This window comes from Prosopis cineraria, unplaced genomic scaffold (assembly GCF_029017545.1).
Source record: "Prosopis cineraria cultivar Desert tree isolate PC_DT_omini unplaced genomic scaffold, ASM2901754v1 PC1, whole genome shotgun sequence".
NCBI lineage: Eukaryota > Viridiplantae > Streptophyta > Magnoliopsida > Fabales > Fabaceae > Prosopis > Prosopis cineraria.
Window position 1 is genome coordinate 47,899,160 of NW_026555332.1, and position 27,858 is coordinate 47,927,017.

Consider the following 27,858-nt stretch of genomic DNA (forward strand, 5'->3'; position numbering starts at 1 on the left):
CTAATTAGATTTTGGAAAATAACTCTTAGAACGATCAACCTCAAAATCAAAATTGTTGGCCCGTGATCCACATGCTTCTTTCAATTTTATTGATCAAACCTATTCTCGAAGATCTTTAATTAATTGAGTTTTAAATTAAGATTTGCGTATTCCCGGCCCGCTGATAATTTAGCGATGCACTAACAATTGATTTGAGCAATTGTTATGATATTCTGTATCTGTCTCTTTACAGGCCACTGGCCTTGTCTCATAAATCTCCCCAACAGCACCCTCAACTTGCTTCATGTCCAGCTTGTGCATCAGCATGGTTCCGATTCGGCTCCAATTTGCACTCATCGTGCTTCTTTTTCTCTCGTCGGAAACAACGCGGCCATGTCTTGCAGTCACTTCCAACCAAGAACTTCTGAAAGGGTTCTCTGCAGTTCCACTCTCTTCAGTGACATCCTTTCAACCTATTCTCAGCGATCAGTCTGGCAACTTCTCCCTGGGTTTCCTCCGTCTGAACCGTAACCAGCTCGCCCTCGCTGTCCTTCACGTTGCATCCTCCGAGCCTCTTTGGCTCGCCAATCCCACTCACTTGGCATCGTGGTCCCAATCCACTCGACTCTTCTTCAACGGTAGTCTGATCATTTCGGATCCTGAAACCGACTTTTTGTGGTCAACTGCCACAAACGGTGACCGCGTCGTGCTCCTCAACACCTCCAACTTGCAAGTACAGAAGAAAGGGGAGTCTAGCTCGGTAATCTGGCAGAGTTTTGACTTTCCCACTAACACCGTCGTTCAGGATCAAAATTTCACGGCTCTGGTGTCGTCGAACGGGCTCTATTCGCTGCGGATGGGGAATGACTTCATGGGTCTATATGCCAAGCACGGAGGAGGATCGGACGAGTTATATTGGAAGCACACCGCATTGGAAGCTAAGGCGGAAATAGTGGAAGGCAACGGACCCATTTACGCCCGTATAAGCCCCGACGGCTATCTGGGCATGTACCAGACAGGCACCAAACCGGTGGACGTGCAGAAATTCAACAACTTTCAACGCCCGCACCCTTTGTTTCTAATGGTACGCATAGAACCGGACGGGAACCTGAAGGGTTATTGCTGGGACGGATCAACATGGTTACTGAACTACCAGGGCATAGACGATACATGCGAGCTGCCGAATCCCTGCGGTCCCTACGGTCTGTGCACGCCGGGGAGGTCGGGATGCTCGTGTCTGGATAACCGGACGAGCTATTCAGCGAGGGGTTGTATGAAGGAAGGGTACGGAGACTTATGCGGGGAAGGGATGGCAGAAGATAAGTACTGGGTTATGAGGAGGACAGGGGTGGAGCCAGCGCATAAAGAGCTAACGAGGCAAGAGAGGGCGTCGTCGGTGGAGGAGTGCGAGGGCATGTGCGAGAAGGACTGCAGGTGTTGGGGAGCTCTGTACTACAACGCAACCGGGTACTGCTATGTGGTGGAGCATCCGATCCAGACGATGGTCGGGACAGGGTTGGAGTCCAAGGTGGGTTATTTTAAGGTAAGGAAAGGTGCGGGGGATCGGAGGAGGAGAGTAGGGCTGTCAGTGGGGATAGTGGGGGGAGTTGTGGCTATGATGGGGGTGATTGGGGCGGCAAGCTACACGATGAGGAGGAGGAGGAGGAGGAGGAGAGGGGTGGAGGAGGAGGATCGGGTAATATCCGGCCCGTATAAGAATCTGGCATCCGCAAGTTTTAGGTCGATCGAGATGAGCAGCAGCCATTGACCCGAAAGAGCAGAGAGAGAGGGAGAGAGGCAGCCAGTAATGGGGGTTGGGATGACGCAAGGGGTGACGCAAGAGGAGGGTATAATTTGACTGGCAACTGTATATGGGGGACAGGAAAGGGATGGTGGGGGGATGGGGCAAAAAGCGGGATGTTAGATAATATTCTGGTGTTTGTGGTGGTGGGTCCCGTGGAACGGGAAAAGAACCGGGATGGGCATGGATCTCGCACGGACGCACGGTTGAATTCAAAATATCAGAGGCCCAGAAAGACCATTCAGGCAATTATTGGCGAGCGAATAAGGCAGCCACGGAGAGGACAGTGTCGCTAGCCACATCCCAAGTTTCAAAGTCAAATCACGATATATTTTCGCCCTTCTCCATCAAGAACATGCTATGAGCCTCAATCACTCAATTCCATGGATCCGTTACTGCCCTCACTACAATTCCATGAATATCATGTCTCCTCCGTTGTGCTCTTCTTCATTTTGTCTGTGACAGATTTTAACTACTACTGTTTTCGTTCATGCTATTGTTTGGTGCCACTACTTAATAACTCCAAAATTTGTATAGTTCAAAACAGCCCAAGCTATGGCCTTCGTTATATCCCATCAAACTCCATCCAACATGCCGATGCCATGATAACACGTCATTCATAGAATTACCATAAAAAACTGATAAGTTGTTTCACTGCTCATAAAGCTGCATTAATTCGCAGTTCCAGCGTGACATAAATACAACCTTAATCGCTAGCGATGGTCTGGTTTATCTTTTTAAATTTCATCATACCAAGGTCACCTTATCAGTGTAGAGTCATATAATTAAATTATGAATTCTCGCATGCGCTGTACTATTTATGTTGGTGAGATTCAATTCAACAGGCGTGCCAGGGATCTCAAGTACCTTACCAGTCTACAATCAACCTCTTGAGTAAGGGAAATCAAGGATCTGAACCAAAATGGGAAAACCCTCGAAGCAAGCTAGACTTGATGTTAATAGTTCAACTAGCATCAATAGATCCGTGCGTGTGGACGCATTGTACATGACAATTAAGGAAATTGGATTATGAACTTTTCCAAATATCTTTAATATCATCCTTACATAACTACGAAGCTCCTAAATATATTATATTGGAAGGAATCAATCTTCATTGCAATGTCAAATTCAACAAACACTACTACAAAAAAGTATTTCTATTACCCTAATTTACATCTCATTTTAAAAGTTAGACTTAGAAAGAACACAATCCACGTCACCCAAGTAAAAAGAGGACGTAAATTGAAAAAAATTTATTTTAACAAAACAATTTTAATAATTCACGTCTCCTTAATTCTTGAGGGGACGTGGCTTTATAAGAGTACTTCATAATCCACGTCCCTCATTTAGGATAGAGACGTGGCTTGTGAAGAAGCCACGTCCCCCTTGAAGAGGGGCACGTGGATTCTAACAGCTCGTTGCTGCAGAAGCCACGTCCCCTTCTCCAGGGGGACGTGGCTTCTAACAGCACCAACTAGCTTTGCAGAATGCAGAAGCCACGTCCCCCTTTCAAGGGGGACGTAGCTTCATGTAGAAGCCACGTCCCTCTGCTTTCTGGGGGACGTAAGAAGCCACGTCCCCCAGAGAGCAGAGGGACGTGGCTTCTTGAGAATACACATCCCCCAGAGAGGAGAGGGACGTAGATTCTCAAATCCACGTCCCCCTCCTCTCTGGGGGACGTGTATTCTCCTTCTCACTCAATTTTTAAGCCCCGTGCCAGTCAAGTTTTTCAAAAGAACACTCAAAGTCTACTGTGCCTGCCCTTATCTCTAATCAGAGTATCATCTTTCTGCTTCTCGGTCTCAACCAAGCTTCTCGGTCTCATTTTTCTGCTGGCTCTATGTTCGTCTCTCTCAGCTTCTCATTTGCTCTCGATCTCATCTTACTGATCGCCTCTCGGTGCTTCTCAGCTTCTTGGCCAGCAGGAACAGTTGCTCTGCTTCTCGATGCTTCTCATTTCTCACCAATATTTTGGTTAGTGCTTCTCATGAATTTTCCAGCTAACCCACCGTTCTGTTTTGTTAGAAAAGGAAGTCTGTAGGACAATTAGATTTTTAGATTTTCTATGTTTGCTTTTAAATCGTGAGTATCAATAGAATTTCATCCCTGTACAGATATTATTATTCAAGCTTAACTTGGACATCTTTATGCCTGCATTCATGTGTGTGTGTGTGTGTATTCTGGTTTCATTTTCTACCATAAGCTAGAAAATGGTCTCCCTTCGTTGTTGGGGTTTGTCTGCAAGTGAAACCGAATATATGCATGATTGTGTGCTTTAATGGTTTACTTTAATAGACCTGTCACATGTTTGAATATCAAATTAACTTCAGATTGTCTTAACATAAAAAACAAAAACATGGAAAGATTAGGAAATGCTTTTAATGATTGTGTGCTTTCTAGTTACATTTTCACTAGCTAAATTCATGAGTCTGTTCAATTTGCTAGCTTTTTTTTCTGCTCTACTCAAATTCACAGTCATTTCTTATGGAGTTATAGAATGAATTTAACTCCCAAGGTCTATATTTCTCAAGCATGGCTGAAACAATATTGGTCTAGACTTGAGATCCTGTTAAACTGAATATGGAAATAGAAAATGCTATCATATGCTAGCAAAAAAAGAAAAAGGGAGTATAAAAGAGTGAATGATATTTTTGCTCATTATATATAAAACGTTATAATATATATATATATATATATAAAAGATAGTATTATATATAATATTTGTATATAATTTATATATTTATAATATTTTTTGTAAAATATTTTACTGGATTTTTTATTATTTAGGAAGGAAAACTTTTGATTTTCTTGTATTTCCTTGCTACCTTTATTAAATGTTGGTATAAGAAGTAGAATTGATTTGTTTGACATTTTTCTTCTAAATCTACGTGTTAGTGTATTTATTTTAAAGTAGAAGGGATGGGAACCATTGCTAATTTTATTTTCAAGAAAATGTTTCCTCTGGTGATAAAACTTTTTGTTTGGCCCAAGCTAGTGAATAATAGTTACTGATATAATCTATGATTTATATAATATTTCATTAATATATAAAATACATAAGAAAACTTAAATAATAATACCCTTAAATTATGTGAATTTTAATTCATTTCAGGGTGTGTAGACCCTAGGATTGTCTTTGAAGTAAAGTCTTCCCATATAAATAAATCATTTACTTTCATTAATTTTTATTTATTTATTATTATTTGCATGTGATTATAACAAAAATTAAAGTATAGTAAAAGGTTAATTTAATCTTATGCAATAAATGGGTGTTGTGAGTGTCTGACATTCTCTCTATATACAATCAACTTCCCAAACTCTTTTGCAGATCATTATAATTTTGTTTTAATGATTTTTCAAGGTTCATTGAAAACTTTAGGCACTTTTTTTCCGTCGTTTATTGATTTCCCTCTCGGATTGATGATGATGAGCTAGTTTTAAGCACATAACAACGTGTCCAATACCTTCATAAGATCCAAATGGCATGAACCACAATATTCCTGCTACAGTGAGAATACACACTCATGCCTATATTCTTTCTGGTTTTTATGATGACAAATTTTAAAAATATTGTTTTATCTTTAATATACAAGAAAGTTAAAGTAATTAATATCTTTTTAAATTTTACCCCTCGCTTATTTATTATGATTATTAATTAGAAAGAAGAGTAAAATTAAAAAATATATAATTTTAATAATTTTAATGATATAACTATCATTTTTTTAATGAATGTGAAATTGAAAAAAATGAGTCTAATTGAAGTACAAGTAAGATGGTGAATTGTTAATTTGATAGATTTTGTGATGATTTATTAGGTAAAAAAAGAATGAATCGTAGTTGGATGAATGCTAGTAGAATGACTGAGGAGTATGAGAATGGTGTGGACTAATTTCTTGAATTTGCTAGGAAAAATGTTCCTAGCAAAAATGGAAAGTATTGTTGTCCTTATGTCAACTGCATGAATAAGATTGAATTGGGTATTGATAAAATAAAAGAGCATTTAATTTGTGATAGGATAAATTTGAGGTATACAAGATGGGTATGGCATGGGGAGGCAGGAACAACTTCTATGTCCCAAAATGAGTGAATTATGAATGACTGGGATGATAGAATAGAGGATATGATTTGTGATGTTGGGATGACGTCATTTGCACAATCACATGCATATGACAACTTGCGTAGTGATGCAGAGAAACCCTTATACCGGGGTGTACTAATTTTACGCTCTTGACAGCTGTGTTGGGATTTGTGAATTTAAAGTCAAGAAGTGGGTGGACCAATTTGAGTTTTACAGAGTTACTTGAATTCTTGAGTAAAATGCTTCTAGCCTATAATTTACTTCCAAGACGTATGTATGAGGCAAAGAAAATCCTGTGTCCAATAGGTATGAATTATAGGAAGATACATGCTTGTCCTAATGACTGCATACTATATAGAAATGAGTATGAAGGGCTACACAAGTGTCCCAAATGTGGGACTTTGCGGTACAAAGTAAAAAGACCGATGATGTTGATCATGGTGATAAGATCATAACTAAAGGGCCTCCTGTGAAGGTGATGTGGTATCTTCCAATAATACCACAGTTTCAACGTTTGTTTGCTAATCCAATAGAAGCAAAGAATTTGAGATGGCATTTTGATGAGAAACTATCTGATGGAAAACTTTGACACCTAGCTGATTCTCCTCAATGAAAGACAATAGATCATATATTTCCTCAATTTGGAAGTGATTTGAGAAACCTTTGGCTTGGACTTTGTACGGATGGAATCAACCCATATGGCAATCTTAGTAGCACACATAGTGCATGGCCAGTTTTGTTAGTTATTTACAACCTACCTCCTTGGTTGTGTATGAAGCGTAAGTACATAATGTTGTCTTTGATGATTTCGGGACTAAAACAGCCAGGCAACAATATTGATATTTTCTTGGCCCCTTTGATTGAGGATTTAAAAATGCTATGGGAGGAAGGTGTAGATGTATTTGATGCTTATAAGCAAGAGCACTTCAAGTTGCGTGCCATGATTTTTACAACAATAAATGACTTTCCTGCATATAAAAACTTGTCAGGATATAGTGTTAAAGGCCATAATGCATGTCCTATATGTGAAGAAGGCACACACTACCACCAACTTAAACATGAAAGAAAAACAGTCTACCTTGGTCATCGAAGATTTCTTGATCGGTATCATCCTTACCGTAGGTTGAAGAAGGCTTTTAATGGCTCACAGTAGTATGAAATGGCTCCAAAGGCCTTAACTGGAGACCGAGTTTATCAGTGTGTGGAAGGAATCAATGTCATTTTTGGTAAGAATAAAAGGAATGTAAGTGATAAGAATCTGTAGAAAAAGAGGTCCATTTTTTTTTATCTTCCATATTGGCGGAGTATAGATGTGAGGCATAGTCTTGACGTGATGCATGTGGAGAAAAATGTGTGTAATAGTCTTATTGGTATGCTGTTAACCTCTAGAAGTTCATGTTATTTCATCACATTTTCCTTAGATTCTAGTCCATTTTGGTTTAATTGTATATGTTTTTATTGCCCAATTTAGGAAAATGTACATTTTGTTTTGGGCTTGTGTTATTGGCTTTAATTTGATATTTTTAACCTAATTTCATGTTATTTTGATTAGAAGCATTTCTGGAGTTTGTGAATATTTTTGGAAGGTGTTTGGATGAAGAAATCAAGAGCTAATTGAATGATTTTCGTTAGCTGTAAAAACAATGCAAAACTGTCAAAGTCATCCCAAAGTCGTGACTTTCGTTCGCGACTTTCACCGCTGTCAGAAAAATGCTGTATTTCATTTATCCGAAATTAGTTGGCTAGGATACATATAAGCTGAGAGCTCGACCCAGAATGCATTCTTCAGACTTTTAGACACTTTTGGAACTTGGTTGTGCTAGGGTTTGGGCATTGGAATAGTTGGGATCAAGAGATTGAAGCTTTGAAGACATTTGGAGCTCATTTTCTTTGGTTTTTCTATTCCTCTTCCCTTTCCTTTCTTGTAATCTGAAATGGGTCCACTTATTTTGTATATTTGTAGCTTGTGGATGATTATGAGTAGCTAAACCCTTTGTTCTAGGATTATTTAGAACCCTTGTATGGATTAACACTATATTTCTCCTCTCTTTTTGTGATTAATGATATCTATGTGTTTATTTTATTCTTTCCTTAATGCTTCTACTTGATTGGCCACCATTTAGATGTTGGGTTCACTTAATTGATGCTTGAGAGGGCTAGGTTGAGTGTAGAACTTGGGTAAAATTATGTAAGAACTTGATATTTGCATGTTGAATGGATGGTTTTGCTAGTAAAATAGAGATATACTTGCTAGCTTTGCATAGCCACATTAGGGTTGGTGTTTAAAATTGAGTTTTATTAATTGTAACAAAAGATTAGGCAATTAATTTAACTAAACACTTGTTCATGACTTGAGAGAGCTTGTCCAAGTATTTTTAGAACCCTAGGTTAGCACTTATTTTCATTAAAAGTATTTATGAGAGGAGGTAATTTTTGGTGTTATGAAATGCAAGGGGGACAAATAATCCTAGGTCTCAATTTGTGTTGGAAGTTTGTGAATCACTTACTTTCTTAATTTTCTCGTGTTAGTTTCATTTGCAAAACCATTTCACCTAACTATGTGTAACTCAACTTGATTGAATTTGCTTAGTCTTTTGCTTGATTATAGTTTTCTAAACAAATCCTCGAGGGAACGATACTCTACTCATTTTATATTACTTACTACAACCCGTGCACTTGCGGTGAGCAATATACGCTTTTACACATAAGTGGCAAGACTAAGGATGGAATAAATGCCAGACTTGATTTAGCTGAAATGGGAATAAGAAAACGCTTACATGCACAACAAAAAGAGGGGAAGAAAGCTTATTTACCCCCAGTAGCGCACACATTATCTAAAGAGGAGAAAAAAAAGTTTATGTGGATGCTGTATGCTATTAAAGTGCCACAAGGGTATTCTTCTAATGTTAGAAAACTTGTTTCGATAAGTGATTTGAAGTTACTAGGCATGAAGTCTCATGACTGCCATGTGTTGATGCAGCAACTTTTACCAATGGCTATTCGAGGGATTATGAAAGATGATGTGAGACACACGATAACTAGATTGTGTATGTTCTTCAACGCTATATGCAGCAAAGTTATAGATCCTGACAAGTTGGATGAATTAGAAAATGAGGGTTATATTATTTTATGTCAATTAGAAATGCACTTTACTCCAGTATTTTTTGACATTATAGTGCATTTAATAGTTCATTTAGTTAGAAAAGTAAGACTTTGCAGTCCTGTTTATCTTAGATGGATGTACCCATTCAAGCGATACATGAAAATCTTAAAAGGGTATTCTAAAAACCCATACAGGCTTGAAGCATCAATTGTTGAAAGATATGTGGCGAAAGAGGCTGTTGAATTTTGTACTACATATCTAAAAGGATTAAAGGCTGTTGGGGTCCCTCAAACTCGGCATGAGGGGACAAGACTTGCTGGTAAGGGAACACGGGGGGTTAGAGTGAAGTGTATGTCTCATGAAGAAGTCTTGCAAGTACATTTGTACATCTTGAATAACATGGAAGAAGTTCAACCTTATTTAGATGCTCATAAAAAGTTGTTGAAAGATAAATACCCAAGAAAGAATGAAATGCAACTGGCTAATGAGCACAACAAGACTTTCAAAAAATGGTTCAAGTAAAAAGTTATGAATGAGACTAGTGTATCTGATACAATAATGTGGTTAGCTGAGGGACCTCATTTTGAGATCGTGTGTTGGGGTGGGTACGATATAAATGGATATTCTTTCTATACAAAAAGCCCAAGATGATAAAAGTACCATGCAAAATAGTGGGGTAATGGTAGAAGCGAAAGCCTAGCATTTTTCTAGTTCAAAAGATAATAACTCATTATTGGCTCGCACGAACTATTATGGAGTGGTTGATGAGATATGGGAGGTGAATTACACTAAATTCAAAATACCTGTTTTCAAATACAGGTAGGTTTACTTTAATGCTATTGAAGTGGATAAGGAATTTAGGTTTATTTCAGTTGATCTCAAAAGGCTTGGTTTTAAAGAGGAGCCCTTCATTTTAGCAAGTCAGGCAAAACAAGTTTTTTACGTCATTGATCCAGCGAATAAATAGCGTTCTATTGTATTACTAGGCAAAAAATAAATTATTGATGTAGAGGATGACGACTCAACTTTTAACCTTAATGAAACCCCGCCTTTCACTATAAATCTACCTAGATCAACTGAAGTAGATTTGGTTGATGATGAATATGCAATTAGAGATGATCATTATGAAGGAATTTGGGAGAATGAATAAAGTAAGAATTACTTAATAAAACATTGAATTAATTGATTCTTTATATTCATATATTTGTTTCATTTATTTATTTTTATATATTTAATTATAATGCAAGTTACTTACTTGTATTATTTTCTAATCTTAACAGGCACATGGAGGGTTCTAATGAAGATGTAGTTGACACATCCAACGCAACTTACAAGAAAAGAGGTAGAGGAAGTACAAAATTGAAGGAGCTGGCACTATGTCAGGGCACTACAGAGAGAGTGCATTTAGAGTTTGGTGGTGGTAAAAGACCACTTGGTCCAGAAGGGGACAAGTTTGTAAGTTACATAAGTCTCATAGCTCAGAGTAAAGTTAGGATCTTGTATCATAATTGGCAAGAAGTACCAGAAGCAACGAAGGACATGATTTGGAGTGATATTTTGGTATGCATATCTTTCTATTTTTTTGTTGTTTTAATTATATTAGATACCATTATCTTACTTTATAATTATGACATATTGCAGCTTACTTATGATATCCCTCCTACCGATGAGATGAAGAGGTACTGGCTTCAACAAGTTCGTGATCGGTGGAAAGATTTCAATTCATCACTTTCCAAGGAATACATTCGAGGAGCAAAGAAGAAGAATAATCCATGTTTGGAATATAATTTCATTGATGAAGATACTTGGAGAGAATTTGTGAGGTCACGAGATGATCCTAAATTTCAGGTAAATTTTGATATAATTAATAACTTAGTTTATTTTTATTTAGTTTACAACTAAATTTATTTTTATTTTATTATAGGAATTAAGTGCTATAAATAAAGAGAGACAGTCCAAAAATAAATATCAGCATTACTTGTCTCGAGGGGGATATAGGAAGCTGGACCAAAAACTTAGGGAAGTTGATTTGAAGCAATTGGAGGAAGCTGCGAGATCTAACCCCGGTATTATTGTTCATCCCCCAGCTCCTCCAACTTGGCAGAGGAAATGGAAAGAAGCCAGAATCAAGAAAGGCCAATATATTACTCTAGAGGCTGCTGAAGTTGCTCAACGGATTGTAAGTAATTATACTAACTAGTTCCTATCTTTTAAGATAAATTCATTTATTAAATATTGTAGGATTCACTTGAGGAACAAGCTTCCCAAGGATCATTTCAATCCACTGGAAGAATGGATATCTTGGCATCAGCAATTGAAACGTCAGATTATTCTGGTCGTGTTAGGGGGGTAGGAAAAGGAGTTGGTCTGAAGGAGTATTTCGAACCAATTTCACGAGGCTCATCAGGAGTTGTATCAAGAGTTAAGCTTGTAAAGATAGCTGTAATCCACTTGAGATGGCACTACATGCCTCTAGTCCCTTAGTAGAAGAGGAACAAGTTTGTTTTCTTTATTTGGATAATCCTTGGAAGAGGATTGTTGGTTCAGCACGGCTATATATGCTCACAGAAACAATCCATAACATGAATATTTTGGATGATCAAGTGAAGGTGACGGTTGAGGTTGTTCTTAAGCCAAACGTGAATGTGCCATTCCCTACTGATGAGGTTGAAAAATTAGGTGAAGCATTGGGACAATTCATTTCATCGCATAAAAGACTTGTTGACACAGAGATGATAATTCCAATGGTAGAAAAACTCTTCATTATTCTTTGATTATCTCTTTTAATTTTACTTATATAACTTTTATTCATTTCATATTTTATTAGGATTTTGATGAGGGTGAGGACTGTTATGCTCTATTACAATTACATGAATTTTTTAAGGCAATGACAAAGCCTATCAATTTGACAATGCCTAAAGGAATTGTGGGTATAGACAAGTCATATCCTTTTACAATGAACAAGAAAGACATCTTGGAATTCTTGTTGCTGAGGGAGTTGGATATCTCATGGGCTATGCTATCGATCTTGTAATTTTATTACCTTTATTCTATCTCATTTATATTTATTTTAATTTATATGCAATAACTTTTGTGTCATTCTATTAATAGGTTTCTTATTAGTCTTTGTACTAGACCACGGAAAGATCAATTTAGATTTTTGTGTCCAGCTTCTTTGATATCGGCCCACAATGATATCAGTGATAAGATGAGATACGTGGGCAATACTATTTTAGAAACAAAATTGTCCTGTTATCTGGCTCCAATTCTTGAGGGGTAAGTTCTTTTATGTTCATTTATATATATATTTATTTTGATAATCTTTTTTATGCTTTCATGTATTGATTTCTTTTGTCTCTTTGTAGTTACCATTGGTCCCTTTGTGTTATATGCCCGTATTTGCATGAGATCTATTGGTTTTGTTCCATGGGCAAGCAACCGAGTGTTGAAACTAAAAATACATTCAACACGTAAGTTAAGATTATTTTCATAAATGTTAGATATTTATTTTGTTTTAATACTTTATACTTTATTTAAATATCATGATAGAGCATTGAAGATATATTATATGACCGGGGAAAGCGACGCCCAGTAAAAAATACATCTCAAAAAAATCCCTCACCGACTTGGATTTTTCCAAACGTAAGTAATTTCAATTCAATACTTTTTATTCACAAGTTTTTTATATATATTTTTGTTTATACTTATTATCTGATTCTTAACTTTCAGTGCCATCGCCAGATAGGGAGTACAGAGTGTGGATATTATATTATTCATTATATGTATGAGATTATTCAATCCAAAACTAACGAAAATTTACACATGGTAAGTTACATTATTATTTATTTTAATAATATTAGTTTCACAAAGCTTTAGAATTTGGATATCTAATGAACATTCGATAAAAATTTGTAGCTTTTTGACAGTGGGTACTCTTATACCAGTGAAGACATAATTGACATTCGAAACAATTTAGCAGGTTATCTTCTTCAAGAGATATTTACATAGTGTGATTTTATAGTTTATCCATATAGTTAGATAGAAGGATATAAACCCTAATGTGTTCAAGTAGTTTGTTGGAATTTGGCTGTAAATATTGACACTTGAATGGGTGACAATAGTTTTGTCATTCCAATGCACTTGGTATATTTTGTTGTGATAGTTTATGAATGGCTGTAAATGAGTTGCTATTTGCTGAACTTTTGTTGTATGAATTTGGCTATTTCTATGGCATACTTTCACAGATTCTATTTTAGTTGTCAAGCAAATACAAATTGTATATAAAAAATTACAAAAATCATGTCACATTATTAAAAAGAGGGACGTAGCTAGATGTGTGCTCGGGAACAAACCACGTCCCCTATTATAGAGGGGGACGTGGTTTCTCAAAGAAACCACTTCCCCCTCATGAATGAGGGACGTGGTTTCTCCTATAAACCACGTCCCTCTTACTTGGGGGGACGTGGTTTCTCTGACATTTTGAGTAGCCACGTCCCCTTTATTTGGGGGGACGTGGTTTATATGGAAATCACGTCCCTTTCTAGTAAAATGGGGACGTGAATTATATAGAAATGACCTCTATTTTAATATTAAAAGGATGTGGTTTATTTTTTTCACGTCTCCATTATTTGTGACGTGGATGAGCTATTATTTTAAGTCGCCCAGTATGATGTCCCCCTACAGTTGTGACGTGGAAAGGCCTAAAAATGTGACATAAAAAGTCTATTTTATAGTAGTGAAAATTCATGTTTACTTTTATTTCTTAGAAGCTTTATCATTTATCTAGAACAATTTTTGTCAAATTCACCCTCTATCTCATATCAACACAATTAGAGATTTTTTCATAAAAAATTAAACAATTACTTTTGATTACATTTTCAAAGCGGCAAATAAATTTACTTTTTTTTTTGCTCACCAAGCATCTAGAGATAACATTGATATTGTGATTTCCAATAATCCTCCATTGGGAAGTAGAAACTTTGTGATTTTTTATATGACCTGATTTGTCTTTTCTTTACACAAATTTTCTGTGGTTTTCTGTTAAAAAAATAACTTACTTGTATTAAAAATAACTTGACTTCAAACAACTATGGGCACTTTAATTTGGGATCTCTTACCATGATTTTTCCAAGTTGCAAGGAGCAAAACATAATTGGAAATAAATTAGGAAATCAAGAAACAGAGAGAAATAAACTTTGATAAAATGAGTGCATGTGAAATGGAGTGCTGGTTCCAGTCATAGTGAAATTTGGCAAGTGGCTAAATACAGGCATTTATAATATAAAGAAAATGTAAAGGAACTTAAACTAAATATGGACTAGAGCTAGAGCTATGTAGGAAACTTCAAGAGGAGAAATTTTAGTGAGGAATCCTAGATCAATCATAATAAAAAAAAAGAAGCTCAAAATTTTTAAAATTTCACTGTAGGACTCGATACTGAATTGAAATTAAATTTGTGATAGAAATTATAAAATTTGCTCTCATTTAAATGAACAACATACCGTAGATAAAATAATTTGTTTGTTCCCATACCATATATTGTTCATTTATTTAAGAAATATTATTCATTTTTTTACTTTATTTGTTTATAAATTTACTTTTACTTGATTTCATTTAACGAGCCATAAACAAGTAAAGTAGGGAAACAGATAATATTCTATAAATAAATAAAAAATATGTAAAATGTAAATAAGTAAGTTATCTTATCATAAAATCAACACTTGAAATAAAATCAAGCAAAATTAGGGTTATAAACAAGTGACGTTAGGTAATTAATAAAGTTTTATAAGTAAATGAATAACATACAATAGAAAAACGAACACGTCTTAACTATAATATGTTATTCATTTAAATGAAAGTAATTTTATTATTTTTATCACAAATTTAATTTTAATTTCACATTGAGTTTTGAAGTTTCAGAAATTCAAAAGTTTTTTTTTTTATTATATTTAGTTAAGGGCCCCATCTGAAAATTTTCCACTTCGGGAACTGCAAATCCCTTGATTCGAGAATTGCGTTGACTGATGGTTGATGGGTCCAGAGGAAGGGTGCTTCTCTTCTATTTACATAAGCTTGGCCTGCTGTGATCTCCAGTCCCTTGACTTTAGGAAGCGGCGTTAATTTGGTCACTTTCCTGCAGTTTGAGCATCATGGTCCGCACAGAATTGGAATCCGTTTGTTTGTTTTTTTCTTTTCTATTTTTAAAAATTGTTTTGTGTTTTTGAAATAAAAATATTAAAATTTCACTTGAATAAATGTTTTAGACTTAATTGTTTTTAAACCATTCTCATTTAAAGAAAAAACAAATAGAAACATCTTAAAATTATTTTTATTTTATTTTATTATTTTTAAAGATACACTAATTTTCTATTATTGAAAATCACAATCAACTCATCCAATTATTATTATGCACCATTACTATTAATTGTCGATGATTGTCATTATCAATGATTTTTTAATTTAAAAAATATTTTTAAATTAATATAACCAAACAAATTTTTATTTTATTTTTTTAAAAAAGTAAAAAGTGAAAACAAAAATCAAACAAGCCCTCCGTAGCTTTAACTTGTTTTGTTGACTTGGTTTTCTTTCTAAAATATTCGTAATTATTATTAAATGTAAAAATTTCAAAGTCTTTTAATTTAGGTTGGATCTGGGCCTCGAAAATTACAATTTCAATGCAAACAACTTATAGCTTTTCTATAAACCTTATCTTCTAACAAAGATACAGCTATATATTCTTGCTACCCTTGTATCCAAGACTATGTTCTTGCCCATACCTGATCCAATTTTTGGCCCAAATTAAATTGGCTAACTTTAAAGACAAAAGAAGTTGGACCATATAAGGTTGGGCCGTAAACCATGGGTTCCATGTCAGCCTTCTAATGGGTCATTGTGTCAGGGATGAAGATACGAAAGGCTATTGATGGGTAACACCGGAACTCCGGAACAGACTAACAGAGCCCTCGATACTTCATATAGTATTGTGTTCGATTTTTTCTTTTTCTTTTAAATTTACTATAATCCTTTAATTTTTACAAGATGTTATTTTAGTTATTTAATTTAATTTTATAAAATATATTTTTATTACTTTAATCATAACACTATTAGTTTTATTAAAAAAAATTTACATGAAACCTTCAAATATAGGTACAATATTTTTAAGTGTTTATATATTAAGTTTAATTTTTTAAAATAATGATGATTTGTGCAAAAAATAATTATTTAAAATTAATGATGTTAAAGTTAAATGATTGAAAAATAATTATTAAAATTTTATATAAAAGTAAATAATTAAAAGTATACTTTAGCACGCTCTATATATATATATATATATATAATATTATGTTAGGTTTCATGTGAAAAGCATGTAGAGTATCTATTTAACACGAGCTAAAACCAAACACACGCCTAATGACGAACCTATGAAGTCTCCTCATTAAATAAAAGTATAATAATATATGGAAATTATTACGAAATTTAAAAATCACCAAAACAACTTCCCTAGACATGCTTACGCGTTAAATTGATGTAATTTATACTGTTTTGTTAGAGTTACACTAAATATAAGATATAAATTGCACTAGTAATAACTTACAAATATAAGATTAAAAATAAGGAAAAAAAAAAGAATCATCCAAATAAGATTTTTTTTTTAAATTTTAAAAAGGACACCATATGAAGTGCACATTTTCCGAGATGTTCACCGAGTCCTATACACAATGTGACGCGAAGGCTGAGCCGGTTGCCGGAATCAATCGTGGTCGAGGATGCCATCCTTTGAAGCAACATAAAACCTCCACCTTCTGTAACGTATCAACGTTTGCATTCCCTGCTTCCTCTGCAACTGCTGGAAGCTACTGTTGTTATAAGAAACGAATATTCTTTTGATTTTCCTCTTTTGCCCCCCAGTCTACAGTTTTTTTTTTTTGGCTAGTGTGTTATCAAGCCTATGTTTTGTTTTGTTTTTTTTTTTAATATAAGGCCACGGTAACACCACACAAAGACTGAAATCAGGTAATGTCAGAAGCCATAAAACTTATACAATCAATAAGCGAAATATTAAAAAGACAAATATTAAAATTCTCCATTGAAGCCTTGTGTGTCATTAAGCAAGCCTATGTATTGAATTGCAGTGGTAATTGGTAAATGAGATACATCCAGAATCTTATTACATAAATATTTACAAATTACACACATTCTGCAGAGAGGGAGTAAGGCATGCAACAAGGATCAGAAAGAAAACCTTTGATTCTTTTAAAACTAAAAAATTATAATGATCTAGGTCTTCCTCTCTTGACTTTGCCTTGCTTGCATGACATTGGTCCCACCACTGCCAAGAACTCGTGTGCTGTATCAGGCTGCCCATCTCATCTTACTTTAAGATTGTGTTTATAAAGGTGTATGTGGGTTGAGAATTTAAATTTAAAATCTCATATTTTAAATATTTTGTTTGAATCTTAAATAAAATTTTAAATTTTATGTTTGAACTTAAAAGCAACTTGAACAACGTTAACTTTCTAATCTTGGTCAAAGTTGGTGAGTCGATTCTAATTAGGGGTGACAACTCAATCTCGGTTGACTCTAGCTATCTGAACTCAAATGACATTAGTGATCGAATCTTAATTGACAGCGACAGTTTGGTTTGAATCAACATCAACAATCTAGTCTTCATCAATGCCTACAAATTAGCACGAGATGATGATAGCAGTCTAAAGGCTATGGATTAGACCTGGATGATGACGTCAAACCATTCCTTATTAATAGCGTCGTTTGGCGTCGAACAACAAAGGCGGACGAAGTGAAGATGGTGATCACAGATAGTCTCAAACAGCAACAGAGGCAAGCAAAATGAGACTAGTAGGATACAACAAACCATCACCAAGGGGTGGCAGTGGACTGACATTAGATTGCCATCGAATGATGACAACGATGACAAATCGACACCAAGTGGCAGAGGAGGGTGATTGAAAGTAAATCAAAATTTAAAATTCCTAAACCTGATCAAGTTTGGTCCCAATTGACACTTGCAGTCGGTCGAAGCTAGCCATCTAATCCTACTTTGTGCCAGTGATCTGCTCCTAGTTGACGCTAGTAGTCTAGTCTCAATCAGCGTCAACAGTTGCCAATGCTCCAATACAAGTGGCTTTGACAGTCTAGTCCTGATTGTCATCGGCAATCTAGTCTTGATTGACGATATCAAAGTGGAGAAGGCTGTGAAGTCAACAAATGAATGTGAAGGAAGAGAAAGACTTCAATTTAGAAATAATAAAGGTCTTAGAAAGGATTTTAAATTATAAAGAGATTGAGGTAGTATTTAGATTTAGATTTGAGTGAAATTCAAATCCACACATATTTAATTATCCAACAATGGATTAAACAATAAATTTGGTTGAAATTTAAATTCAAATTCAAATAAAAATCCATATGCATCCAAACATAATATAAATTTTCTTTATAAAATGCATCGGCCCCTTCGATCACAGACACAAATTCTGAAACAACGGTCTCCACTTATACTGTTCTTTTTCTGTGTTGGGAGCCCTGTATATGTGTACTGTAGTATGATGGAGGTTTATGAATAAATGCAGATAGGAGTCATCAAGAAAGGGTCTGTCTAGAACGTGGCAAGTGGTTCTCGAGTCATTGTTGCTGCTTCTGGTTACCTCGACAGACATGTATGATTGCATCTGCGTTTCGATCCATTGGATGTGTGTGAACAATTCGTTTAATTTCGAGTTTCGACCCAACGAAAGCGATGACACGTTAGTCCCACGTTCAAAGTCTTTCTACCATACTGATCAACCACCTTCAGGGTCAGTGTCGAAGGCTATTAAATGCTAATAAAGTTGATTATCAACATGCTCCCATCTCCTAGTCTTTCCTCTCCGTTTGGCTTTTGGCCATTCCTCCTCCTCCTCTTCATGATCATTCATCATCGTCATTATCGTTAATAATGCTGATGATGACGACAATGATACTTTATGATAGATATGATTGGCTGGCTAATTAACAAGTCATCTCTTGCTCCTCGTGCTGCCGGGGAGACCGACTCACTAAAAGTCCTCAACTGCTCTTTATTGAATAACAAATGTCTCTCTCTCTCTCTCTCTCTATATATATATATATATATATATCTACACACCTTGAGGGAAAAAAGAAAATTACACTTCATATATCAAGTGGGCAGCTTAATTTAATTCATATAAACTCAAAACAATTTTCAATTTCATCTCTGTGCACGTTGACCGAAAATTCTGAAGCTTTTTAAAAGCATGGTAATATGTTGGATAAGATTAGAAGATCAGATGATAAAAATTAATAAGTACAATCATTCTAGTTACTTGCCGCTCGTCCTTCAACTCTAGTCCTTCTATCATAGAAATATATAATAGATGTGAGTGTCCAAAAAAGTTGGTTTCATGTTACCTAAATAGCCACAGATTGTTTGGTTTGAGAGGGTGATATAGTGCCTGTTTGGATGCAAAAAATAATCAATTATTTATATCAAAACCATGGTTTTCTTTAAGCTGATAGGAGTAGCTTATGATGAGAATCAATTTTACTGTTTATTCATTTATTACTTATTAAATAATTTTTATCTTCTGGATATACTCCTCTTGCCGCGTGCCCTTCTTTTCTTCTTATATCCACTGCCATCTTCATCATTCACACGTCGTTTTTTAAATCCATTGTCATCTTCATCATTCTTTGTTTTCACATTCCAGATACACCGAAACATCTTTGCTTGCTTGCTTGCTTTTTTTTTTTTTGGGCATATGTTTAAATTCATTATTGTGTATATGTTGAATATATATATCTTTCATTTGAAAAATAAAGAGACTAATTACACTAATCGCTGACAAGCTAAAAAGAATAGAAAACCTGTATATAATCCAACTTTCAATTATTTCGCTAATCTGGATACTTTGTGAGTTAGTGTGTAAATTTTAATATAATTTTCAAATATGATTTTCATAATTAATCATATATATGTTAAATATTATATATAAATATTAATTGGATCACTATTTTACATATTTTATTTGTTAAATAAAATGTAACAATTTTAATATTATTATATACAATTTATATTAATATTCATATCTTAAAAGATAATGTATTTTATGGTAATTTGCATATCTAAAATTGATTATAATTAAATCATTCAAACATTTTCAATTCTATTAAAATTAATTTTTTAAAAAATATTCATATATAATCTCATTGTATAATATAATCAATTATAATCTATGCTCCTTTCGTTTGATGAGAAAATAAAGTGGATGATTAGTATCTCTCAATATACATCGACCTCTGAACGCCCATTCCCTATTGAGGAAGTTAGATTTGTGCTTCCTACGTAATTCAACAATATCACTTTCAAAAAAGCGTTATGAATCACAGGACACGAAAACGTGGGGATGGCCATTCCTCTATTCCTTTGTCTCTATTGCATCCAAGGGAAAAGGATCAGATTTTGTAACTTAAAACCTTAGCAATGGCTTGTAGATGAACAAAACATCGGTCGGGAGAACCTTTTTTCTTTTAAAAAAATGAGACCCAACCTGATCAATTTTTTTTGGATATAAAAGAATTTGTTAAGAAAAATAGGGCAAAAAGAAAACCTCTGTAGTGGGTGGCTGACATAAAAACAAGAATAAGACAAGGATTCCCAAGTGAAACCTCAATCATAGTGGCCTTTGGGCGAACGTGTGGTAAATTTGAAGCATAGCATTACTCGGCGGGTCCAACTATATCACTCTCATCTCTTTATCATGACCGATTCATTATCACCATCGTTATCCTGATCAAATCTATGTCAGTGTCGTCCCAACTCACATGCCAACCCCATCTTCATCCATGCCATACAAGACCTTGCTTGTGACACAAACTCGTTGATTAACATAATCAGTTTCTGTAAAATAATTCATTGTTATTATTTGACAATTATAGTCAATCGACAAGTAACTGACAAGTTTTTTTTTTTAAAAAAAAAATAACACCACCTACTTGGATGAGATGGGGTCAAAACCAGGTGGATGGTGACTTAATTAGATTTTTGTGTGGGCGTGAACTGGCGAGGAAGCTCGTGCAGTTTCGGTTTCGTCAAGTATTTGAATTTTCATAAATGAATGGTTAAATTGTATTTTATTGGAGCGACACGGATTTTCGGTTTCTTCCTTTTTATTTTGTCTCGTGTGCTCCTTCTCTTAAGCGGTACGCTGGAAAACAGAAAGGACATTCCCACATGGAAAATCTCAGGAGGAAGAAGGGCCCTGCCTTTTTGTCATCTTCAATTAGTCCCTCTCTTTCACTCTCTCTCTCTAGCTCAGGCAATCAAGAGCAACCATTCCCCGACCTTTATCAGGAACAGTCCAGGCCTTTTTTCATGTCCGTTTATGTCTGATCGAGAGAGACAGAAAGAGATCGTATTTTACAATGAGAAGCATAACATCTTGTTACAACGAACACGCCGTTCGAATATCAGACTCATATTGTTCGGGGCCTTCAAACCAGGCCTACCTCTGTCCGAAACAGAGTCTTTCCGTTCGAGAATCAATCACCTGCACATACAGAGTCAACGTCTCCTCGCAAAAACAGATTCTGATCACGCTAAACTGGACCAAGAAACTCACGGGGCAAGGCTTTAGCATAGCTATCAGCAACACCAACTCCACTTCTCACGCCAATTCTATGCAACTAGGGAAGAACAAAGGCAACGAAACCTTCCAAATCCACGATTTCAAAATCCAAGTCCAGTGGGATCTCTCAGATGCTAAGTACGACTCAGGGCCGGAGCCAGCGAGCGGGTTCTATGTCATCGTCCATGTGGACTCGGAACTGGGTCTACGTCTCGGAGACAAGGAAGAGGAATCATCGGGAGAGGTGAAAGCAGGAATGGCAGGGGCAAACTCTTCCATGGTTTGTCGGAGAGAGCGATTCTCCGGGGGCAACATTTATTCGACGAAGGCACAATTCTGCGAAACAGGAGCGGTCCACGAGATAGTAATAAAATGGGTGATGGGGGAAGAAGGGTCCAGGTCGAAGGGCCATGTGCTGTGCGTGAGTATAGACAAGAAGACGATATTGGAAGTGAAGAGAGTGCGGTGGAATTTCAGAGGGAACCAGGCGATATTCTTGGACGGATTGTTGGTGGATATGATGTGGGACGTTCATGATTGGCTATTCAAGGCCAGCAACAGGAGTGCCGTGTTCATGTTCAGGACAAGAAGTGGCATGGACAGCAGGCTGTGGTTGGAGGAGAAGACTATAGGGGCACTCAAGGATCCCCACAGAATTGGCTTCTCTCTGCTCTTGTGTGCCTGTAACGACGACCCTGACTGAGCACTCATTGTTCCACCCCTTCCATCCTCTTGTTCTTCTCTTTACATATCTCTTCCCTGTGGTTCTTTTGTTGTTTCCCCCCGTTTGTTTGATTTACTCCATGGCTTTGAAGAATCCAAAGTACCGGCTTCCTCTTCTTCTTCTCCTTCGTTTTTTTTTTAATTATGTATTTTTTTTTATATTTATGCATTCATGATGTGGTTTTTCTGGTGGTCCTATCCTGTCAGTTCATATTTAAAGAATGGATGGGTTAGTTGAGGATCATGGGACTCGTGGCCCTGCGAACTTGCTTCCCTGGGCTACAAAACTCCTGGCTTTTGCATCGCTTATGTGATATAGTTTGGAATTATACACCTTACGTCAATGTACTATCTCTCTCCCCCTCCAGTGTAAATACACACATACCATTCTGTTTCATTTTAACTCCAGGGCCTTTTCTCGTGCTGCTATGAAAGAAACTTACGGACTTTATTTATAGCAGCTGCAATGTGCTCCACTCCGTGGTTCTCCTAGTTAATTGAGTTCGGATCATATTCCTCGGTATGGCCGGGCCACTTTAGAAATGTGTCCTCTCCTCCTAAGTTTAAAAGTAATTAGATTATTACAGCTCACTATTAGCCGAGCTAAAGGCTCAGTTGGAACTTGATTTAGAAAAGTTGGAACTTAATTTTACAAAAATGCGAACCCAACAAAATATCCATTTCCTGCCGATTCGTAGGATGTGTTCTTGTCGAATGAGCGGGTCGATAGTAATCAAGTTCTAGGTTCAAGGGAGACAATAAACTGGCACCTTACATTACACTATGTCGCTATTTTCTGGCCAGTGCACCGTTACCTGATGAAAGTAATGTTCTCTGCTATTTTTTTTTTAAGACAAATTTTTTCTGGTAAATTAATAATAATGATTACTGCCTATTCGAGCTCATAATTGGAATGCGGCTGAAAAAAAGAACTCCCAATTGGACAATCCCTGGGCTTTTTACTGGAGCCCAATCCAATATCCGCGACCGCCAACGGCCTCATAGGTAACCTGTTCCCTTTTCTCAATGGTTTTACTCAGCTGACTAACAAAACTATGACAGACTTCTACCAATATTAAGTTGGGTCAGTCTCTTGAAATATAATGAATTAAAGTTTAAATTTTTATTTTGAGGTGCTCACATTTTAATGCTTAAGTAATGCAAATTAGAAAATGGAGAAGGAAATGAATGAGAGTTATGTCCTGGCTATAGAGTTCTTGCGGGATAAAAATAATGAGGAGACTCTACTGAGAAATGAAAAGAGTTCTAGACTTGTTCTACGGTCTAAAGCCATCAAAGTTAGTTTTGAGTAATTATTATGAGTTACCTTGCATTAGCGCTCTTGAATGGGATTAGGGTACAAGGAGTATCTAGTATATGCACTCTATTACAAGGCTTCAACCTTAAAGACTATCCCAAGAGTTATGTAAAGGAGAAATAGTCTTCATGATTATACATGTCGTAACGTTTAAAAGTTACACGGAATAAATATTTAAAAAAAAAAAACCATCTATCTCAGAGCAATGAGATATACTCATATAATAGCATTAAATAAATGGAATCATATAGAGAAGTTCTATTTTCAGAGTTGATGAACGTCCACGTGACATCGTACATTCATAACTTTCCTCTTATTTAACAAAACGAAAGGTTTCATTCTAAAACCTTGTAAATAATTATTATGATAACGATAAGAAAGTGTCAGTGTGTCGATTGGAGAAAGGAGGCGAAATGAGGAATGGAAGTGGCGTAAAATGGAACAAAAGCCAAACCTGGAAGCCTATCCCACCGGAATAGCCGTGTTCCTCTCATCTCCCATTTTATTTTACCACGTCCATCCACTGCTTTCTCTCCTTCTTGCATCTTTTTTTCCTGAAAATAGAAACTCTCATTATGCTTATGATTTGACTTTCTTTTTTCTTAACCACATCATAACATGCTCTTTGACCTTTTCAAACGGCGTGCTCCTGCGCCCCTTCCATGCACCCCTTGTAATTCTCAACCCACCGTCATATATTCTTTCTTTTTGTCTACTGTGCATTTAAAATTACTAACATTATTAAATTAATAATTATATTATATTACTTTTCATATCCATAATTGTTTTAGCATGTTAGACTTTATAGTCTATTTTTAGTCGATGCGGAATTGAAACTCTAATTTATTATTATTTTAGTAATCAAAGGGGCAAGTCGTGGGGGGCAAAACAAGAGGTGTGGAAAAGTAAAAAACAGGAGAAACTGACATGGCAACACACAACCACTCGCTTTCCCCGCACGCCCGTTGCCTCTCCAAAATAAATTTAATCCCTCTACTCGTTGCTCCACCTCAATACAGCCTCTTCTCCCTCAAATTTCCCAACTCGTTTTCTCCTCTGTCTTGTCTCTCTCACAATCAACCATGTCTTGCTTCAAGAGCAAATACCAGGGTACGACACTTGTGATGTCTCCCTTTCATGTCTTTCATCATTGATTTGCCACTCTTGATTATCCATCTTGTAGTTTTCTTCGACTTCATTTGATCATTTTGATGTAGTTTCTATAAAGCCCTCCCTTTGAATAGATGTTTCGATCATGCATTTTAACGATCGATAATTAGAATGGAGAAACTTAACCCCCTTTTTCTTTGAATACTTCAATGTTAAATATATGTTTAAATTCAGACATATTTAATAATTGTTACTTCATTACAAGCTAAACGGAACTACAATAGTAGTAAAGCATAGGGTCAATGCCATTCTCTTGTTCTTTTCAATTCTCTAATCAATTTAGTGTGAATTGTAAATTGTAGATGAGCTCATTGCCAATGCGGCTTACATAGGAACCCCTGGAAAGGGCATCCTTGCAGCCGATGAGTCTACTAGCACAATTGGAAAGCGTTTGGCTAGCATCAATGTTGAGAATGTTGAATCAAATAGGCATGCTCTTCGTGAACTCCTCTTCACTGCCCCTGGTGTATTGGATTGCCTGAGCGGGGTCATCTTGTTTGAGGAAACCCTCTACCAAAAGACTACCACAGGTATTCTTGCTCTGTTTATTTTGTACTATGTGTGGATTGGATGTTTTGCCATGAATTTATTACATTTTTGTCCAACCCATGTTGTTGGCCTTTAGGAGATCATCTTCGTGATTCAATTATGCAGGAAAACCTTTTGTGGATGTGATGAAGGAAGGAGGCGTCCTTCCAGGTATCAAGGTGGACAAGGGAACTATTGAACTTGCGGGCACTAATGGGGAAACAACTACTCAAGGTCTAGATGATCTTGGTCAACGTTGCAAAAAGTACTATGAAGCTGGTGCTCGCTTTGCCAAATGGCGTGCCGTCCTTAAAATCAGTGCTACTGAGCCATCTCCGCTAGCCATCCATGAAAATGCTTATGGGTTGGCTCGCTATGCAGTCTTGTGCCAGGAGAATGGCCTAGTCCCTATAATTGAGCCAGAGATCCTTGTAGATGGACCTCATGACATCCACAAGTGTGCTGACGTCACCGAGCGTGTCCTTGCTGCTTGCTACAAGGCCCTAAACGATCACCATGTCCTACTAGAGGGTACTTTATTGAAGCCGAACATGGTGACACCTGGATCTGACTCCCCAAAGGTTACCCCTGAGGTGATTGCTGAGCACACTGTTAGAGCTTTACTGCGAACTGTTCCGGTTGCTGTCCCTGCAGTAGTTTTCTTGTCCGGTGGGCAGAGTGAGGAGGAGGCAACCGTCAATCTCAATGCCATGAACAAGCTTAAGGGGAAGAAGCCGTGGTCTCTTTCCTTCTCTTATGGAAGGGCACTTCAACAAAGCACCATCAAGGCATGGGCTGGTAAAGAGGAGAACGTTGCCAAGGCTCAAGCTACTTTGTTAGTCAGGTGTAAGGCAAACTCTGAAGCAACTCTGGGAACTTACAAAGGCAATGCAAAACTTAGTGAGGGTGCCTCGGAGTCTCTCCATGTCAAGGATTACAAATATTAAGTAGTATGTGGATGTGATTTGCATTTGTTTTTGAAGTTATTAGCTTTATTGGCATTAAGGTTAGATGCTATTTTATAGGATAAAACTCTAAAAGTTTTATTTTTTTAGGTCATATAGGATGGTTAAAATAAGTAACCTGAGAATAATAGCTTCAGCTGTATCGACTTTGATATTTTACCTTTTTCAATTTCATTTTGGTTTTCTCTTTTATTAGAGAGGGTTACATTATTTTTTGTACAACTGAAATGTGAATCAAATGGTGGAATCAAGTTATTGATCATAACTTATTGAACTGAGTTGGCTCTTCTGGCTCATGTACTCAATACCATCATACTTCATTTTCATAAATCCTTTATCAGGGCAAAGAGGCCATGATCAAACTTTTCAAAGAAACTGTAGGGAATTTCGAAAAAGGCACTGAAAGTTTAAATCGAGCAAAACCTATACATGTTAATGCTAGTTATGTATCAATTGATGAAACCTCTTGATTTCCACTATCTAGTATATAGAAATTTAAAGGAATTGCTCAAAATGTAACATCCCAATTTAAATTCTAATAGTTAATTTGAGTTAATAGAAATTTTGAAGAATATTTAGAGGTAAATAAATTAGTAGGAGATGATTATTAAATCTAACTTAGGATATAATTCTAAATTAAAAAAATTATTAATTAAAAAATAATAATAAAAAAATATTATTAAATTATTGTTATTATAAAAAAAAAGAAAGGTATTAAAAAAAAGGAGGAAGAACAAGAAGAACAAGTTTACTTTCGGCGGTCGTGTAATGATTACATGTAAAATAATAATAAAAAAGGAAAGAAGAGAGAGGAAAGAAGAAATAATGAAAAAAATGTGGGACCCACTGAATTTTTATAAAAACTCACCTGTTTCCTTCGTTTCTTCATTCTTTCCTCTGTGCGCGAGCTGAGGCAAAGTGAGCGTGAGTCGCCGGTGCGGGAGATATGAGTTTTTAAGGTAAAAGTTTTTAATAGGATATTTAGGGTGTGATTTCAAGTTTTTCAAGAATAAGTAAGTGATCTAAAATTTATTCTTAGCCATCCTTCCTCTTTGGTTTATGAGTTTGTGATGGTAAAAAATTTAAGATTTGGAAGATGGATGAATTTATGTTGAATAAATATGGTTTTTGAGGTTGTTACTAGTATAATAAATATTCTAGAGTATAAATTTATTGATGATCTTTGAATTTGTAGCTTATGGATTAAATTCTAGACTAAATTTTTATTAAATCTGAAAAATATATGTTGATTTATTGAGGTTTAGATGATTATTTGGGATGAGAAATGAATTATTATGGCTATAGGATTATGATTCTAAGCTTGAGACTCAATTTTTAATTTTTGGGTATTTTAGGTGCGAATTTATGAAATAAAAAGAAAATTTTAATAATAAAAATTAGTTTAGAAGTTTATTTTTAGATTATTAATGTTTATTGATGAGTAAAAGAGAAGTTAAAAATTTTACTTAATAGTATTGACTCTAGATTTGTATCAAGATTGAGATTAGAAATTATGTTATATTTTTAATTCTATTATTAGTTTTTAATT

General features: G+C 35.8%; 3 protein-coding genes across 3 annotated transcripts; all 3 read left to right on the forward strand.

Moving 5' to 3' along the window:
• Window positions 1–66: 66 nt before the first annotated feature.
• LOC129303446 (PAN domain-containing protein At5g03700) lies at window positions 67–2,271 on the forward strand. The gene has a single exon (XM_054942767.1). It carries the CDS (start codon window positions 284–286, stop codon window positions 1,745–1,747), a length of 1,464 nt encoding a protein of 487 aa, XP_054798742.1. The 5' UTR covers window positions 67–283; the 3' UTR covers window positions 1,748–2,271.
• An 18,857-nt stretch (window positions 2,272–21,128) lies between these two features.
• LOC129290525 (uncharacterized) lies at window positions 21,129–22,446 on the forward strand. Its single transcript, XM_054927315.1, has one exon. It carries the CDS (start codon window positions 21,403–21,405, stop codon window positions 22,306–22,308), a length of 906 nt encoding a protein of 301 aa, XP_054783290.1. The 5' UTR covers window positions 21,129–21,402; the 3' UTR covers window positions 22,309–22,446.
• A 2,214-nt stretch (window positions 22,447–24,660) lies between these two features.
• Window positions 24,661–26,501, forward strand: LOC129291105 (fructose-bisphosphate aldolase 6, cytosolic-like). Its single transcript, XM_054928271.1, has 3 exons — window positions 24,661–24,756; window positions 25,119–25,346; window positions 25,471–26,501. The coding sequence occupies exons 1-3, from the start codon at window positions 24,729–24,731 to the stop codon at window positions 26,289–26,291; spliced, it is 1,077 nt and encodes a 358-aa protein (XP_054784246.1). The 5' UTR covers window positions 24,661–24,728; the 3' UTR covers window positions 26,292–26,501.
• Window positions 26,502–27,858: the final 1,357 nt, after the last annotated feature.